The sequence below is a fragment of the Coenobita brevimanus genome, chromosome 45, assembly GCF_032717465.1.
Source record: "Coenobita brevimanus isolate Jiangsu-jjx chromosome 45, ASM3271746v2, whole genome shotgun sequence".
Classification (NCBI taxonomy): Eukaryota; Metazoa; Arthropoda; class Malacostraca; order Decapoda; family Coenobitidae; genus Coenobita; species Coenobita brevimanus.
The window spans coordinates 24,505,128-24,524,771 of record NC_136998.1 but is presented as its reverse complement, the minus strand read 5'-3'; the positions used below and the strand labels follow the sequence as shown (position 1 = coordinate 24,524,771).

General features: G+C 41.4%; 2 protein-coding genes across 2 annotated transcripts; both read right to left on the bottom strand.

Annotated features, from left to right (window-relative positions):
• Positions 1 to 186: 186 nt before the first annotated feature.
• On the bottom strand, positions 187 to 5,288 carry LOC145398401 (uncharacterized). Its single transcript, XM_080271276.1, has 5 exons — positions 5,269 to 5,288; positions 3,881 to 4,040; positions 2,862 to 3,049; positions 834 to 943; positions 187 to 422 (listed from the first exon to the last, which is right to left on the bottom strand). Exons 2-5 carry the CDS (start codon positions 4,000 to 4,002, stop codon positions 375 to 377), a joined length of 468 nt encoding a protein of 155 aa, XP_080127402.1. The 5' UTR covers positions 4,003 to 4,040; positions 5,269 to 5,288; the 3' UTR covers positions 187 to 374.
• Positions 5,289 to 9,870: 4,582 nt separating this feature from the next.
• Positions 9,871 to 18,076, bottom strand: LOC145398402 (uncharacterized). The gene is made up of 5 exons (XM_080271277.1): positions 18,058 to 18,076; positions 13,642 to 13,803; positions 12,571 to 12,762; positions 10,544 to 10,653; positions 9,871 to 10,105 (listed from the first exon to the last, which is right to left on the bottom strand). The coding sequence occupies exons 2-5, from the start codon at positions 13,757 to 13,759 to the stop codon at positions 10,058 to 10,060; spliced, it is 468 nt and encodes a 155-aa protein (XP_080127403.1). The 5' UTR covers positions 13,760 to 13,803; positions 18,058 to 18,076; the 3' UTR covers positions 9,871 to 10,057.
• Positions 18,077 to 19,644: the final 1,568 nt, after the last annotated feature.

Below are 19,644 nucleotides of genomic sequence, written 5' to 3'. Positions count from 1 at the left end.
CCTTGAAGAACTACCATTAAGGGTTATGTTGAAAAGGGATTTATACATATTTATACATTAGCGTTCCTTATAGTTCTAGTGGAAATGAATTTACATGATACTTTTTATCACTTAAATTACCATTATTCAGAACCGGGTAAAAAATAATTATGATCTATGTATTAGTCAGGTAATAAAAACAATGTAAGATGCTGCTTTGGATTTATTCACATACACACTCGTGCGCGCGCACACACACTCATAACACACACACACACACACACACACACACACACACACACACACACACACACACACACACACACACACAGAATGGAGATTGGTCCTGGTTCCGGTTCACGTTGGTTCAGGTCGGTTCAGCGGGTTCCATGTGTTCAGCCAATAGGAATTATACCAGTCACGCACAAGATGAAGTCGACGAGCTGTGAGGGAGAGAGACGGAAATAGTTACGGGGGTTATGGATCTTTTTTCTCAGGATCGAGAGATCGGGTATAGGGCTTATAGATCTTTTTCAAGAGAGAGAGAGAGAGAGAGAGAGAGAGAGAGAGAAGTTACAGGCGTTATGCATTTTTTTTTCCGGTGAGAGGTAAGTTATAGACGGTATGGATTATTATTTTTTTTTTTTTCAGTTTAGAACAACTACGATGTAACACAAAGTAAAATTTCAACAACAGAGTGATAATGATCGTGATAGTAAGCTTCGTATGTTAGTACATATTTTTATTATTATAAAGTAAACACAGATAATTCTCTCTCTCTCTCTCTCTCTCTCTCTCTCTCTCTCTCTCTCTCTCTCTCCATCAATTTTTCTATATCTATCTGTCGTACTCACAAAGTCTAGTATCTTCAGCTTCGACAGCAGACACGAGATGACCGCCGGGAGGGTATCAAGGCCGAAGATTTCTACCAAGACATCCAAATTCACCCCAGGTGATGTGTCGACTGTGGTAGAGGAAGGGGAGAGGGTCGATTAGGTCAAGTGATTAGGGAAGCTGCCTGATGCTTGAAAGGATGCAGGACAGTGCAGGAGAGGACAGGGTAATGAAGAGGAATGCAAGGCAGGGTAATGAAGAGGAATGGATTGAAGGGCAGCATAATTTGCAAGGCAGGGCAGGGCAAGGCAGGTGAGCCATTTGGGGGAATGTTGGACGGAGGTGTGACTGAGAGAGAATAAATCTTTCTCACTCTAGTTATTTAGGAATCAGTGTAATATCTTCGTCATCGACATCGTTATTGTCTTATACTTATCTGAATTCTACGTCTCACAAATAAAAACCAATTAGCCAGAAGATAAAGAAGATTTACCACACCACAAATGAAAACAAATTACCCAGATGATTAAACAGATTAGCCACACTCAACTTCTTGATGAGTCCAGTGTGGCAAAGTAAACTGAAAATAAGTCTTCATATTAAAGGGAAGAAGTTTAGCGAATACAAGAAAAACCGAGATGATGACATCTAACAAGCAGATGGAGTAGAACGCTATGTAAGCTTGACAGGGAAAGAATAGGAAGAAATGTAGTTTTTTAGGAATTTAACAGTGACTAAAGCACCAGATAGAACTAAGGGACTTGCAGTAAGTCGTAGTAGAGGAGAAGAGGCATATTAGAGCACTGTGAAGCATGGGGAAGAACAGGTCAGGGTAGGAAAGCAAAGTGACCCAGACGGTCCTGTACTGATGCAAGCAGCGATCTTTGAATACTAGGGACCGAAAAAGGGTGGAAGTGCTGGTGATGAAGTGCTCCAGGTTTGTGTGTGGAGTTAGATGACATGGCAGAGTGAAAGAGAACATTGAAAGAGCTTGAAAGACTAGGGACGCGTTAAAGTAAACGTAGTGCAATGGAATGGGCAGATGAGGGTATATTATGATATAGCCAAATAGAGAGAAGGTGTGGAGGGAGATTGATGACAGTATACAGATTAGAAGTGACGTTAATGAGGGAAGTGATGAGATCTAGACGAAGGAGGAAGGGTAGTGCTGAAACAGATTTTTATCTAGAGGTGTGACCATCCAGGAGTGTGAGAAGCGTGTTAGTATAAGGCAAATTGGAATGAAGCGGCTTAGGGGAGAACAACTCTACCAATAATCTGTGAGGGCAAGAAGTGAAGCAGCTGGGTAAACCGTGAACAAGAAGGGGATGAGTGTGAAGTAATTTTAAGATAGCTTTACGTAGACCGTTAAATAATGCAGCTGAGAAACAGCATGAGAGTGACTGAGGCTTTCCGGCACCACCAACCTGGAATGAGTAACATGTAGTGATAATAGAATAAAGTCATAGTACCGCCACGAAAACAATATAAACCAGAGTAAAACAGAATCACACAGAATAAAGTTATGGTACTGGCGCCAGAGTAAAACAAAATTTCATAAGTCTATGATATGAGAGGCAGAGAAAAACAGAATCGCATAACATAAAGCTAGGGTATGAGACCCAGAGTAAAATAGAATAACAATGCATTAGTTTAGGGTATTAGTGTCAGTGAAAAACAGAATCACACAACATGAAGCTAAGGTATGGAAGCCAGAGTAATCACATAACATAAAAAATGGGTATGAGAGCCAGATTCAAACAATCACATAACATAAAGCTGTGGTATGAGAGACAGGGTAAAACAAAGTAAGAAAATCAGCGTAACACAGAGTGACTATATGAAAAGGAGCGTAAAACATGGTAACAATATGAAAATCAGCGTAAGACAGAGTGACACTATGAGAATCAGCTTAAAACAGTGACAATATGAGAATCAGCTTAAAATGAGTGACATTATGCAAATCAGCATAAGAGAGAGTGACACTGTGAAAATCAGTGTAAAACGTGTGACAGTATGAAAATCAGCATAAAACAGAGCGACATTACGGGTAATTTTAGCGAGAAGGTCCAAGTTCACGTCCAGCCCCAACTCTGCGACGCACTTTGTCAAAATATCCTTTATTGTTGTCAGCAGGTCTTGGGTGAGGCTTCCGCAGAGTATGTCAAGTTCCAGGACGCAGTCTAATATCTTGACCTTGCACTGGGGTAACAGAAGCCCTGACATCCTACTTCGACTGTAGAGGGTTCGGAAAATGGGGTTATTAGAGGCGGGGAGATAACAGGGAGGCAGGGAAGGCACCTGAAGGGAGGAAGAAAGAGGGAGACAGGGGAGGAAACAGGAAGGACGGAGAGAAAGGGAGAGGAATTGGTAGACAGTTGGAGGTAGAGAATGCTCTTCTTCAAGTATTGCATTGGTTGTAGAGGGTTTAGGAGAGTGTTAGTAGAGGGGCAGGCGAAGGAGGAGGCAAAGGACGAACGGAAAAGACTGAGATAAACGGAAAAGAACTGAGAGGCAGAGAGAGGAAGAAAGGTTCTTCCTCATATGCTGCTTTGGCTGTGTGAATTTTTTAGACTTTAGAGTATAGGAATATATATCTGATGAAAGTTTTGGTAGATTTGACCCATCCATTACTAGTAAAATAATGCAAATAAAGTAACTTCTTTATAGTAAGCTTGTGATAGTAGGAGAAAGAACCTAAGTCAGAACGTCTCCGAAACTGTTTTTCAACAATCTCCATAAGTGGGTATTGAGTAAATGAATGAGTGAGATGGAGCATCCATGGAGTATGAGTGAACCTGCGTGGAGTGAAGCGAGTGCGAGTGTCTGTGGGAGTTAAGACTGAGGGAGTGAGAGTATATAGTAAAAACGTTATTTCAGCTGCGTTAGGTTTAGTGCCTGTGTGTGTGTGTGTGTGTGTGTGTGTGTGTGTGTGTGTGTGTGTGTGTGTGTTATAATACCTTCTGCTACCAGGGAGTATGCCAATGAATGTGAGACTGAATATGCATGTTAGAAGGAGAACCAGCGAATGAGAGTGACATTCAGACAGCAACCAAAACACAGCCACTGACCAAGCCCAGGAAGAAGAATCTCAGTTACGACATTCGAGTCTCCGCAGGGCAGTAATTGTGCCAGACTTCCTCCTGCCAGAAGACCCATGACGAAGAGGCTGAGAATGGCCATCCGCATGGTGGTGGTTGTGGTGGTGGTGGTGGTGGTGGTTTTGCCTGTAGGGGAGAGGGAAAGAATGAGTATGGGAGTGGGGTAGTTAGGTAGGTGAAGGGAGGAAGCGTGTAGAGCATGAAAATACTGAAAGCAGATACGGGGAGGGGGAGTGAAGGATGTGTGAGGAGTGAGATGGGAAGTGGTAAGTGGAGGAAGTGTGGGCGATGAGTGGGGAATGTGTGTGTGTGGGGGGGGGGGAGTGAGGAAGGAACGTAAAGGGAGGTAAAATGGGGGATGAATGAGGAATGTCTCTAAGAGTCGGGAAGGATGGGAGAATGGGGCATGAATGGGGAATGAGTGTGGAGGTGGTAAGGCAGGTAATGGGACGGAGAGTGAGGGATGAGTGGGCAGTGAATGTTAAAGTGGTAAGGCAGGGATGGGAATGAAGCTCGAGGGAAAAGTGGGGAGTAAGTGTGGGAATAGAGACGGAAATTGAGGGAAGCGTGAGAGAAGAGTGAAGATTGGTAATGTTAAATGCTTATATTCTTTTTAACCTTAATTTATCCCAGATTTACATCTTTTTGCCGTTTATTTCATGTCACTCAGTGGTAGGATATGACAAAGCTTCGTCGTTACATTCTTCCTTTGACTATCTTCATATTCTAGTTTTAAGCTCTTATTGCAAATCATTATTCACGATGGAGAGATGACAATTTCAGGCCAAGTTAGCGAAAAATAATGCCAAGAGAACCAAGTATCAAACTACTTCCGGTATATATTTTTAATTTCTTTGATAAAGCTTTTTCCTGTTAAAAGATAGTGAGAGAGAGAGAGAAAAAAAAAAAAAGTTTACAGAAGAAACGAAATCTACTTACCCGGTAGGTTTAGCCCATCAGGTGAATTTTTCTGTTTATTACCAGGAGGGAATATGGTAATAAAATGATTTCTATAGATCCTGAGTGAGATACTGGCAGTCTCATCGAGATTTTATGCCGCAAATGTACACAATAATAGTAACTTAGTTTGCTTTAGGATGTGAAAGGTGTCGTTTTTTTCTATGTTAATGAAGGATTTTAGCCAATTCTGTAGCAGTTTTCCCATAACTAAAGAAAATCAGATGGTTTTACCGCGAACTTAATAAAAAGGACTTAGTAGACGTGAAAGGATAACCAGTTTTAATAGAGATTTTTATATTCTTTCGCCATGAGAAGTGCCCAGAGGTGAACAAATCTTAAGAGGTAGCACGTATAAAATGGGTCGTATCTGAATTAACTTTACGAATGAGGTTACCTGATTCTTCGCCGTGGAAGAGAAGGTGAGTGGAGTGAAGTGGAGAGGTGTGGATTCCGTCTTTTATGGGGACATGAGACCGAGGAGAATGTAAAGGGAGATGGAAGGGGGAATGTGCATAAGTTAGGATGAGGTGGGGGGGGGAGTATGGGGGAGCGGTGGAGGGAAGAAGGAAGGAGAGAGGAGGAAAGAGGGGACGGAGAAAGGAGAGAGCGAGTTAAGGAGGTGCGGTGAGAAAGAGAGAGGAGGAGGGAGGGAAAGAGGGAGCAGAGCATGCAAGGACCTTAAGAGAGGAAGGAAGATTATTAGGGAGAGTGAGAAGAGGAGGGATGTAGGAAAGGAGGAAAGATGATGATAGAGAAGAGCGGAAGGTGGGTAGTGGAAAGAGAGAGAGAGAGAGAGAGAGAGAGAGAGAGAGAGAGAGAGGTACGTCTTTGCAAGGTGATCTGCAGTTACCAGTTAAAATTTACGTTGTTCCCTGACTGTTATATCTCAATAAGAAAAAAACTTGGAGAACAGAATTTAAACACACAACCACACACACACACACACACACACACACACACACACGCACACACACGCACACACACACACACACACACACACACACACACACACACACACACACACACACACACACACACACACACACACACACACACACACACACACACACACACATAAGTATCTATATCAATATCTATATCTCTCTATCTATCAGTCTATCTGTCTATATATATATATATATATATATATATATATATATATATATATATATATATATATATATATATATATATATATATATATATATCCTCTCTCATCTCATCAGCCGTTTGAGTGTCCACTGTAGGACTGGCCTATCTAACCCGAAGCGGGGACGATACAGCCAACGTATCTCTTCCAAGTGGCTTAGGCTATCTGGTAAAGATTGAATGTAGGGTGAGAAGTGCTTATACGTGTATTGTTGTGTTGGAATGGCTTTGGATGTATGTGTAGTCTGTGAAACAACTGTAATCGGCCCGCGCAAGCCGACTGGGTTCAAGCATACTTTACAGTATGCGACACAGGTTCAACCACAGCAACCCTGATGTCCGTCAATGCAGTACGTGGAGAGAAGAACGCTCCCAAAGTTTATTACCCTGGCGGGACGCGAATCCTCTTTCTTCAGTGTACGAAAATGCACATTTTACCACTGTACTATATATATATATATATATATATATATATATATATATATATATATATATATATATATATATATATATATATATATATATATAGCAAGGGAGGAAAATGGGGCTTAGCATTCACTATTTCTTATACAGTCATCGACCAGAATTTCACGGGGTGGAAAAAATATGTCGACAATCTTTCTCCACTCTAATGTATTGGTTGTTGGTCTGTTCCATTCTGTCCTTGCAAATGTTATTTTACCCTTCCATCGTATTTCTTTTTGAGTCTTCTTCGTACTCCATCACTGGGCTGTCACTTAGTTACCCTGGTTGACCATCCGTTATCTTTACTATGATAAATGTGACCTGCCCACATTCTTTTTTGGACGATTCCGGTGCCATCTCTCCATCTCCTTATCTCTCTTATATCCTGATGCCTGTCATTAAAATTTCTTGAGGGATCGTATTTTCTGCGCTCACTGGTCTCCACACCCACAAGCCGTATGGACCTGATGGGGTACCCTGTTGCACTCAAAAGCTGTGTCTGTGCTGGCACCCTGTCTAGGTAAACTCTTTTGTCTATGTCAACTCGTGCCCTACATTCTTGCTGGAAGTTTGCATTCATTCAGCTCTTCCTAAAAGGGGTGGTCGTTCCTAACCCTCTCAATACCACCCAATTGCCTCAGTATCTTGTTTTTGTAAAGTCTTTGAGGGTATGTTTAACTCGATGATTCTGAAGCATTGTTCTCTCATGAATTTTTTTTGTGTTAGGGATGCTCCACTGGTGACGTACACCTTGCCTTATGATTTGTGGTCATCCTTCTTTTGGAAGTGTGGTGAAACCTTTGCCACTGTACATGTCACAGCCAAAGCTATCGACCAAGTTTGGCAAAAATTCTTGATTTCCAGAGTGCGTTTTATGGTTTCATTCCTGTCTGTGCCTTCATCTCAGGTTTCCTTTGTGGTCGTTCCGTAGCTGCTATTGTAGACTGCCTCTATTTCTCTTCTAAAACTATCGATTGTAGTGTTCCTCAGTGCTCTGTCCTGTCACCAACTATCTCCCTTCTATTCATCAGTGGTTTTCCGAACTGCATATTTATCCCCATCCAATCTCACTCAGATGACTCCACCTTACACATTCCTAAATGCTTGTTTCGGTGTCCGTTACTTCAGTTCTTTAATGATGTGATGAAGCTGTGGCTGACTAATCTTGACTTGACTACCATTTCTAATTGGGTCTATCTATCTATCTATCTTTCTATCTATCTATCTATCTATCTATCTATATATATATATATATATATATATATATGTATATATATATATATATATATATATATATATATATATATATATATATATATATATATATATATATACATACATATATATATATATATATATATATATATATATATATATATATATATATATATATATATATATATAAAATATAGTTACGACATGGATCTTGGACATATTATCTACAACCTGAATCATTGTGTAAAACAATGTGTAAGAAAACTCGAAAAGATCAACAAAAAAATAGTGAACAATGGCTACGCCTTGGTCTTTAATGATTTTTGTATAAAAGAAAACATTCTGCCAAAATATACTAATACATATATATATATATATATATATATATATATATATATATATATATATATATATATATATATATATATATATATATATACATACATCAAAAATTCAGTATATACTCCCTCTGTCTCGCTCAGATCTTCCACAGGAGCATCCTTTGATTTTTAAGAATAGCAAGGTCAGTTCATCATTGTCTCTTAATATCCTTTTTTTTTTTTTTTTTTATCTCTCATTCTACGAAACTTAGATGGATCATCCTACAAGCCGTGCAAAATCTCCTTCCATGAGATTAAGTGTACTAAACCGACTCCGTGTTTTCGTTACACTACACAGCTGTTGACTTTGTATAGGGGTCTTATTCGCCCGTGTGTGGAGTACATCTAGCATGTTTGGGGTTGGAGTCGTTCCCCACATACCGTTCTTGTAAACAGGGTGGAGTCAAAGGCTTATCATCTATTAACGTCCTCTCTCTCACTGACTCCCTTCAACCTCTCTCTCTTCTCTGCGGTGTTGTATCATATCTTTGCACTGTCGCTGTTTCAGTGATTTTCAAAAACGTCTATTTGCACCCCTCGTCCATTTTGTCAGGCGCGTAGCACATTTCTGGCAGCATGATCTCAAGACTTCTCTCGCCAGCTGTCGCAAGAGTTATCCGATACTGTTAGTCATTCATGTGTGCAGCAGGTCAGCTCCGGAACTGCCTTCTTCAACCTGTATTTTCCTTTATGACCCCACTCACATCTCAGAATAAGTGGATCTTAAATGTTGCATTGTTGTGTTTTGTTTTACGTGTAATAAAGAACTTTTGGGGTTTTTAGTCTTTGGTTGTTTCTTCCTTGCATGAAAATTTATGATTTTCGGTTGCTTGTATCTTCTACTTTCGTCCGATCCATTTTAAAGAAGGGTTCTTTTTTTCTTTTTCCACGAGACATCTAGCAGTATTTTTCCATGTCTCTCCAAACACTCCTACGTTTGCAGTACAACGACATCGTTCGCCTCAGTGTGGTAAACCCGCAGCAGCCGACACTGATGATATTATATGTGGCCGGGCAGTGTCGTCATTGTCAGTTGCTGCGGACTCGTCACACTGGTTTACAAAGTCCATGGAGAGAAAAACAGGAGAGACGACCGGACTCTTCATGCTGACTGCTCATCCCAAGGTTTCGTTTCCAAAGGCGCCTAGATTGTAAACATTTCTTTATTCTTGACACCTCTTGCTGCGGATCAGCGCTGACTATACCAAAGTCATCTGCTCCATCGCTGCTGAAGATTAAGGACCATGGTTTGAAGGAACTCGTCTTTGTGGTTTAGAATGAGGCTGGTGTTTGTCAGACACCCCTTCACGTGGTGACATCGATATAACCGGGCAACTTCGTTACCAGTTATACGAACGTCTCTCAACTCGTTCCCTATCCTATGAAAAGAACCTGATAGACTGCAAGATGGTGAACTACTAGAAAAGATTTGAGTTGGTGCCTCGTATGTCCAGTTCGGGCACTTGGTGTCAGGGGAACACTTTTCATCTGATCCCTAGTAAAGAAACTTCCCAGTGTGGTTGCACCTGATTAGTATAGTTCCTTTGATGACTGGAATGCACATGCTTCAGCACCAAGACAAAGCAGTGTTCCCTTGAAGAACTACCATTAAGGGTTATGTTGAAAAGGGAATTATATACATTTATACATTAGCGTTCCTTATAGTTCTAGTGGAAATGAATTTACATGATACTTTTGATCACTTAAATTGCCATTATTCAGAAATGGGTAAAAAATAATTATGATCTACGTATTAGTCAGGTAATAAAAACAATGTAAGATGCTGCTTTAGATTTATTCACATACACACTCGTGCGCGCACACACATTCATAACACACACACACACACACACACACACACACACACACACACACACACACACACACACACACACACACACACACACACAGAATGGAGATTGGTCCTGGTTCCGGTTCACGTTGGTTCAGGTCGGTTCAGCGGGTTCCATGTGTTCATCCAATAGGAATTATACCAGTCACGCACAAGATGAAGTCGACGAGCTGTGAGGGAGAGAGACGGAAATAGTTACGGGGGTTATGGATCTTTTTTCTCAGGATCGAGAGATCGGGTATAGGGCTTATAGATCTTTTTCAAGAGAGAGAGAGAGAGAGAGAGAGAAGTTACAGGCGTTATGCATTTTTTTTTCCGGTGAGAGATAAGTTATGGAGGGTATGGATTATTTTTTTTTTTTTCAGTTTAGAACAACTACGATGTAACACAAAGTAAAATTTCAACAACAGAGTGATAATGATCGTGATAGTAAGCTTCGTATGTTAGTACATATTTTTATTATTATAAAGTAAACACAGATAATTCTCTCTCTCTCTCTCTCTCTCTCTCTCTCTCTCTCTCTCTCTCTCTCTCTCTCTCTCTCTCTCTCTCTCTCTCTCTCTCTCTCTCTCTCCATCAATTTTTCTATATCTATCTGTCGTACTCACAAAGTCTAGTATCTTCAGCTTCGACAGCAGACACGAGATGACCGCCGGGAGGGTATCAAGGCCGAAGATTTCTACCAAGACATCCAAGTTCGCCTCAGGTGATGTGTCGACTGTGGTAGAGGAAGGGGAGAGGGTCGATTAGGTCAAGTGATTAGGGAAGCTGCCTGATGTTTGAAAGGATGCAGGACAGTGCAGGAGAGGACAGGGTAATGAAGAGGAATGCAAGGCAGGGTAATGAAGAGGAATGGATTGAAGGGCAGCATAATTTGCAAGGCAGGGCAGGGCAAGGCAGGTGAGCCGTTTGGGGGAATGTTGGACGGAGGTGTGACTGAGAGAGAATAAATCTTTCTCACTCTAGTTATTTAGGAATCAGTGTAATATCTTCGTCATCGACATCGTTATTGTCTTATACTTATCTGAATTCTACGTCTCACAAATAAAAACCAATTAGCCAGAAGATAAAGAAGATTTACCACACCACAAATGAAAACAAATTACCCAGATGATTAAACAGATTAGCCACACTCAACTTCTTGACGAATCCAGTGTGGAAAAGGAAACTGAAAATAAGTGTTTATATTAAAGGGAAGAAGTTTAGCGAATACAAGAAAAACCGAGATGATGACATCTAACAAGCAGATGGAGTAGAACGCTATGTAAGCTTGACAGGGAAAGAATAGGAAGAAATGTAGTTTTTTAGGAATTTAACAGTGACTAAAGCACCAGATAGAACTAAGGGACTTGCAGTAAGTCGTAGTAGAGGAGAAGAGGCATATTAGAGCACTGTGAAGCATGGGGAAGAAGAGGTCAGGGTAGGAAAGCAAAGTGACCCTGACGGTCCTGTACTGATGCAAGCAGCGATCTTTGAATACTAGGGACCGACAAAGGGTGGAAGTGCTGGTGATGAAGTGCTCCAGGTTTGTATGTGGAGTTAGATGACATGGCAGAGTGAAAGAGAACATTGAAAGAGCTTGAAAGACTAGGGACGTGTTAAAGTATACGTAGTGCAATGGAATGGGCAGATGAGGGTATATTATGATATAGCCAATAGAGAGAAGGTGTGGAGGGAGATTGATGACAGTATACAGATTAGAAGTGACGTTAATGAGGGAAGTGATGAGATCTAGACGAAGGAGGAAGGGTAGTGCTGAAACAGATTTTTATCTAGAGGTGTGACCATCCAGGAGTGTGAGAAGCGTGTTAGTATAAAGCAAATTGGAGTGAAGCGGCTTAGGGGAGAACAACTCTACCAATAATCTGTGAGGGCAAGAAGTGAAGCAGCTGGGTAAACCGTGAACAAGAAGGGGATGAGTGTGAAGTAATTTTAAGATAGCTTTACGTAGACCGTTAAATAATGCAGCTGAGAAACAGAATGAGAGTGACTGAGGCTTTCCGGCACCACCAACCTGGAATGAGTAACATGTAGTGATAATAGAATAAACACATAGTACCGCCACCAAAAAAATATAAACCAGAGTAAAACAGAATCACACAGAATAAAGTTATGGTACTGGCGCCAGAGTAAAACAAAATTTCATAAGTCTATGATATGAGAGGCAGAGAAAAACAGAATCGCATAACATAAAGCTAGGGTATGAGACCCAGAGTAAAATAGAATTACAATGCATTAGGTTAGGGTATTAGTGTCAGTGGAAAACAGAATCACACAACATGAAGCTAAGGTATGGAAGCCAGAGTAATCACATAACATAAAAAATGGGTATGAGAGCCAGATTAAAACAATCACATAACATAAAGCTGTGGTATGAGAGACAGGGTAAAACAAAGTAAGAAAATCAGCGTAACACAGAGTGACTATATGAAAAGGAGCGTAAAACATGGTAACAATATGAAAATCAGCGTAAGACAGAGTGACACTATGAGAATCAGCTTAAAACAGTGACAATATGAGAATCAGCTTAAAATGAGTGACATTATGCAAATCAGCATAAGAGAGAGTGACACTGTGAAAATCAGTGTAAAACGTGTGACAGTATGAAAATCAGCATAAAACAGAGCGACATTACGGGTAATTTTAGCGAGAAGGTCCAAGTTCACGTCCAGCCCCAACTCTGCGACGCACTTTGTCAAAATATCCTTTATTGTTGTCAGCAGGTCTTGGGTGAGGCTTCCGCAGAGTATGTCAAGTTCCAGGACGCAGTCTAATATCTTGACCTTGCACTGGGGTAACAGAAGCGGCCCCTGACATGCTACTTCGACTGTAGAGGGTTCGGAAAATGCGGTTATTAGAGGCGGGGAGATAACAGGGAGGCAGGGAAGGCACCTGAAGGGAGGAAGAAAGAGGGAGACAGGGGAGGAAACAGGAAGGACGGAGAGAAAGGGAGAGGAATTGGTAGACAGTTGGAGGTAGAGAATGCTCTTCTTCAAGTATTGCATTGGTTGTAGAGGGTTTAGGAGAGTGTTAGTAGAGGGGCAGGTGAAGGAGGAGGCAAAGGACGAACGGAAAAGACTGAGATAAACGGAAAAGAACGGAGAGGCACAGAGAGGAAGAAAGGTCTTCCTCATGTGGTGCCTTGGCTGTGTGAATTTTTTAGACTTTAGAGTATAAGATTATATATCTGATGGAAGTTTTGGTAGATTTGACCCATCCATTACTAGTAAAATAATGCAAATAAAGTAACTTCTTTATAGTAAGCTTGTGATAGTAGGAGAAAGAACCTGAGTTAGAACGTCTCCGGAACTGTCTTTCACCAATCTCCATAACTGGTTATTGAGTAAATGAATGAGTGAGATGGAGCATCCATGGAGTATGAGTGAACCTGCGTGGAGTGAAGCGAGTGCGAGTGTCTGTGGGAGTTAAGACTGAGGGAGTGAGAGTATATAGAAAAAAATGTTATTTCAGCTGCGTTAGGTTTAGTGCCTGTGTGTGTGTGTGTGTGTGTGTGTGTGTGTGTGTGTGTGTGTGTGTGTGTGTGTGTGTGTGTGTGTGTGTGTGTGTGTGTGTGTGTGTGTGTGTGTTATAATACCTTCTGCTACCAGGGAGTATGCCAATGAATGTGAGACTGAATATGCATGTTAGAAGGAGAACCAGCGAATGAGAGTGACATTCAGACAGCAACCAAAACACAGCCACTGACCAAGCCCAGGAACAAGAATCTCAGTTACGACATTCGAGTCTCCGCAGGGCAGTAATTGTGCCAGACTTCCTCCTGCCAGAAGACCCATGACGAAGAGGCTGAGAATGGCCATCCGCATGGTGGTGGTTGTGGTGGTGGTGGTGGTGGTGGTGGTGGTTTTGCCTGTAGAGGAGAGGGAGAGAATGAGTATGGGAGTGGGGTAGGTAGGTAGGTGAAGGGAGGAAGCGTGTAGAGCATGAAAATACTGAAAGCAGATACGTTGACGACCAAGGACTGGACAAAGGATATTGCAAATGGAACTTGGAATGTAAGGGGAGCAAATGATGAGGTGAAAGAGAGAGAGATTGTCCAGGTGCTTGAGGATGCGAAAGTGGATGTATGTGGAATAACTGAAACAAAATGGAAAGGAAAAAGTGTGAGAGAATGGGAGTATGGATGGGGTATATGTGCAGGAGTAGGTGAGAATGAGAGGACAAAGGAAGGAGTATGTATAGTTGTGAGTAAAAGATGGAAGAGGAGCATAAGACAGTATGGATCAGTTGGATCAAGGATTGTGTGGGTAAAGTTGAAAGTTGGAATACAAATGTGGGCGATTGTGTGTGTGTATGCGCCAACGCAAGATCGTGCTAGAAGAGTGAGAGAAGAGTTCTGGACAAATGTGGAAGTGTGCATGGAAAAGTTTGGAATGAATGAGAGAGTGTTTTTGATTGGTGATATGAATGGTAAAGTTGGGAATGTGAAGGTGGATGGAATAGTTGGTGAGTGGGGTGTGCCTGCTGAGGTAGATGAGAATGGGAGTGCGTTAGTGGACATTTGTGCTGGGAGGGGGTTGGTGATAGCTAATACCCTCTTCAGGCATAAAATGATCCACAGGTATACATGGCGAGTGATGAGAAGGGTGGGTGGTGAACTGAGTGAAAGGAAGGCAATGATTGATTATGTGTGTGTGGATGAAAGGATGCGAAGATGTAAATTGGATGCAAGAGTTTATAGAGGTTGGGGGAGTGGACTTTCTGACCACTACTTGGTGGTGGCCAGAATTAAAGTTCAAGTAAGATGGAGGAATAGAAGAAGGGAAAGACGAGAGGAAGGAGTAACTGCAAGGAGAGTGGAAAGGTTACAAGCGGATGAGAAAAAGGCAGAGTATAAGAGAGAAGTGGAGGAACGATTGGGCAAATATGAATTGGAGCAGATGGGGGACGTGGAAGGTGTGTGTAGAATATTTACAGAAGAAATATGTGCAGCATGTGATGTGGTGTGTGGAAGGAAGAGAAGACGGAGGGGGGTGCAAGGAACAGCGTGGTGGACTGAAGAGGTGAAACGGGCTGTGGCACAAAAGAAGAAAGCATACAATGAATGGATGAGAAATAGGGGCGTGGAAGAAGTTGAGAGGCTGAAGAGAGAGTTATATGTAGAAAGAAAGAGAGAGGCGAAAAGATTAGTAAGAGAGAGTAAGAAGAGAGTGGATGAGGAATTTGGAAGGAATTTGAGTGTAAAGTGGAGGGACTGTAAGGAAATGTTCTGGAAAGAGGTGAAAAGAGTAAGACAAGGTGGAAGTGAAGTTAGCAGGGGAGTGAAAGATAAAAATGGTAGATTACTAGTGGAGAAGGGAGAAAAAGTGTGCAGATGGAGAGAACACTTTAAGGAATTGTTGAACGTGGAGGATGGAAGTAATGCGAGTATAAGTGGCTGGAGAATGGCTGGGAGAAGGAGGGAGGTGAGAAGACAGGAAGAAATCAGTAGGATAGAAGTTGTGGAAGCAATGAAGAAAGTTAAATCAGGGAAAGCCCCAGGAATTGATGGAGTGTGTGGTGAAATGCTGAAGCATGGGGGAGAGATAGTAGTAGAATGGATGTGGAAGATGAGCAGGTTGGCCTGGGAGGAAGGTAGAGTCCCGGAGGATTGGAAGTCAGGTATAATTATTTCCTTGTACAAAGGAAAAGGAGAAAAAGAAGTGTGTGGTAATCATAGGGGCATTTGTCTTCTTAGTATAATAAGAAAAGTGTATGGTAGGATACTTATTGACAGAGTTAGAGAAAGAACAGAGAAATTAGTTGGAGAAGAACAGGGAGGCTTTAGTAAGGGAAGAGGTTGTGTAGATCAGATATTCATTCTCAGATCTTTAGTGGAAAAGTTTCTAGAGAAGGGAAAGAAATTGTATGCGGCTTTCATGGATTTGGAGAAAGCATATGACAGGCTGGATAGACTAGGATTGTGGAAAGTGTTAAAAATATATGGAGTAGATGGGAAGTTGTTGAATGCTGTGAAGAGTATGTACGATGGTGCGAAGGCTGCAGTGCGTGTGGATGGTGAACTAAGTGAATTATTCTCTTTGAAAGTTGGTTTGAAACAGGGATGTGTCATGTCTCCATGGTTGTTCAATCTGTACATGGATGGGGTAATAAAAGAGGTACAAGGTAGGGTAGTGGATGTTGGAGTGGCCCTGGTGAGAGAGGATAGTGTTTGGAAACTCCCTGTTGTGTTGTTTGCAGATGATACTGTGTTGTTGAGTGAAGACGAAGGGGAGCTGCAAGGCTTGGTGGATGAGTTTGGGAGAGTGTGTAAGAAACGGAATCTAAAGGTGAATGTAGGGAAGAGTAAAGTGATGGTCTTTGAGAGAGGTGAAGTCAGTGAATGTACAGCGAGGTTGGATGGTGAGGAATTGGAAAATGTGAGTACGTTTAAGTACTTGGGTAGTGTGATGAGTAAGGATGGAGGTTTGGAGGGTGAAGTGCTGGAAAGGGTACAGCAGGGAAGAAAGGTTACTGGTTCTTTGAAAGCAGTGATAAGAAACAGGGAAGTGAGCATGGAAGTGAAAAAGTTACTTCATGACAGTATTGTGATACCAACTCTAACGTACGGAAGTGAAGCTTGGACATTGTTGGAAGGACACAAGTCAAGAGTGAGAGCCGTGGAAATGAGTTATTTAAGAGGAGCCTGTGGAGTCACATGGAGAGACAGGCTGACGAATGAGGATATAAATGAGCGTTGTGGTGTTGATGTGGATGTGATAGGAAGCGTTATGAGGAACACACTGAGGTGGTTTGGCCATGTGGAGAGGATGGAGGGTGAAAGACTGACGAAGAGAGTGTATGTGAGTGAGGTGGAGGGGGAAGAGGGAGGGGGAGGCCGAGGATGAGATGGAGAGATGGGGTGGAGAGGTATATGAGAGAGGGGGGGTGTGAGTTGGGAGCAGGGGAGTGAAATGGCGGGGGACTTTGCGACTTGGAGGCGATTTGTTTGTGGCCACCCCTAACGGGATTGAGGCGTCTGGCAATAGATAGATAGAGAGTGAAGGATGCTTGAGGAGTGAGATGGGAAGTGGTAAGTGAAGGAAGTGTGGGCAATGAGTGGGGAATGTGTGTGTGTGTGGGGGGGGGAGGCGAGTGAGGAAGGCACGTAAAGGGAGGTAAAATGGGGGATGAATGAGGAATGTCTCTAAGAGTCGGGAAGGATGGGAGAATGGTGCATGAATGGGAAATGAGTGTGGAGGTGGTAAGGCAGCTAATGGGACGGAGAGTGAGGGATGAGTGGGCAGTGAATGTTAAAGTGGTAAGGCAGGGATGGGAATGAAGCTCGAGGGAAAAGTGGGGAGTAAGTGTGGGAATAGAGACGGAAATTGAGGGAAGCGTGAGAGAAGAGTGAAGATTGGTAATGTTAAATGCTTATATTCTTTTTAACTTTAATTTATCCCAGATTTACATCTTTTTGCCGCTTATTTCATGTCACTCAGTGGTAGGATATGACAAAGCTTCGTCGTTACATTCTTCCTTTGACTATCTTCATATTCTAGTGTTAAGCTCTTATTGCAAATCATTATTCACGATGGAGAGATGACAATTTCAGGCCAAGTTAGAGAAAAATAATGCCAAGAGAACCAAGTATCAAACTACTTCCGGTATATATTTTTAATTTCTTTGATAAAGCTATTTTCCTGTTAAAAGATAGTGAGAGAGAGAGAGAAAAAAAAACAGTTCACAGAAGAAACGAAATCTACTTACCCGGTAGGTTTAACCCATCAGGTGAATTTTTCTGTTTATTACCAGGAGGGAATATGGTAATAAAATGATTTCTATAGATCCTGAGTGAGATACTGGCAGTCTCATCGAGATTTTATGCCGCAAATGTACACAATAATAGTAACTTAGTTTGCTTTAGGATGTGAAAGGTGTCGTTTTTTTCTATGTTAATGAAGAATTTTAGCCAATTCTGTAGCAGTTTTCCCATAACTAAAGAAAATCAGATGGTTTTACCACTTACTTAATAAAAAGGACTTAGTAGACGTGAAAGGATAACCAGTTTTAATAGAGATTTTTATATTCTTTCGCCATGAGAATTGCCCAGAGGTGAACAAATCTTAAGAGGTAGCACGTATAAAATGGGTCGTATCTGAATTAACTTTACGAATGAGGTTACCTGATTCTTCGCCGTGGAAGAGAAGAAGAGTGGAGTGAAGTGGAGAGGTGTGGATTCCGTCTTTTATGGGGACATGAGACCGAGGAGAATGTAAAGGGAGATGGAAAGGGGTATGTGCATAAGTAAGGATGAGGTGGGGGGAGGGGAGTGTGGGGGAGCGGTGGAGGGAAGAAGGAAGGAGAGAGGAGGAAAGAGGGGACGGCGAAAGGAGGGAGCGAGTTAAGGGGGTGCGGTGAGAAAGAGAGAGGAGGAGGGAGGGAAAGAGGGAGCAGAGCATGCAAGGACCTTAAGAGAGGAAGGAAGATAATTAGGGAGAGTGAGAAGAGGCGGGATGTAGGAAAGGAGGAAAGATGATGATAGAGAGGAGGGGAAGGTGGGTAGTGGAAAGAGAGAGAGAGAGAGAGAGAGAGGTACGTCTTTGCAAGGTGATCTGCAGTTACCAGTTAAAATTTACGTTGTTCCCTGACTGTTTTATCTCAATAAGAAAAAAACTTGGAGAACAGAATTTAAACACACACACACACACACACACACACACACACACACACACACACACACACACACACACACACACACACACACACAGAGGGGTAAGGAAACTACATGATAGAACATAATAGTCTCAGAAAAATTTTTTGTTTTTGTTAGAGGTATCTGCAGACGATTTTATATACCTCAGGAGGGACATGGATTAGATCTTGCTTTCATTTACCTCATTACTGGCAGATGTCCCAGCTAAAGTAGAGAAATAAGGAGATTATGAGGAAAAATGTAATAAAATACATTGTCTCATCTAATCCATCCATCAGTACTTCTACCATAATATTTTCGCCATTTATTCTACTCCTGTAAGTGTGATAGGAGTGTGAGTTCTTTGTACGTAATAAGGCATTAGATACAGTTAATCAGAACAGTATTATTACACAGGAGACAGAAGGTTTCATTACACAGGTGACAGGTGGTTTCATTACACAGGTGACAGGTGGTTTCGCTTTGAATGTTGGTTATCGTGTCTTTTTGCCGAATATTTCTAACTGAATTGTTTAATTCTTATGTGGCATAAAGTTTTTTCTTCATGCCGTACTGATTAAAGTACTGGCCATGTATAATTGTGAGGAGTAACTGTAAAATATGTTCTTAGGTTCATTGTTTCAAAATGTAAAGAGAGAAGGATGTAAAGATGATTTTTTGGTACTTGATGAATAGGAGAGAGACTCCGTGAAGGAAGAGAACCCTGAGGAACACCACACCTGAGTGCTTTAGAAGATTTGTCACACTCGACTACTATTGTCCTCGTTATTATTATTATTATTATTATTATTATTATTATTATTATTATTATTATTATTGTTGTTGTTGTTATTTTTGTTGTTGTGATGGTGATGATGATAATGATTATGAAAATGATGATGGTGATTATGATGATTACTTATGTTACTGTTGTTATTAGTAGTTGTGGTAGTTGTAGTAGTAGTAGTATGATGATGATAATGACGATTACTTGCATTCTTATTTTGTTATTGTCGTTGTTGTTGTTATTATTATTATTATTATTATTATTATTATTATTATTATTATTATTATTAT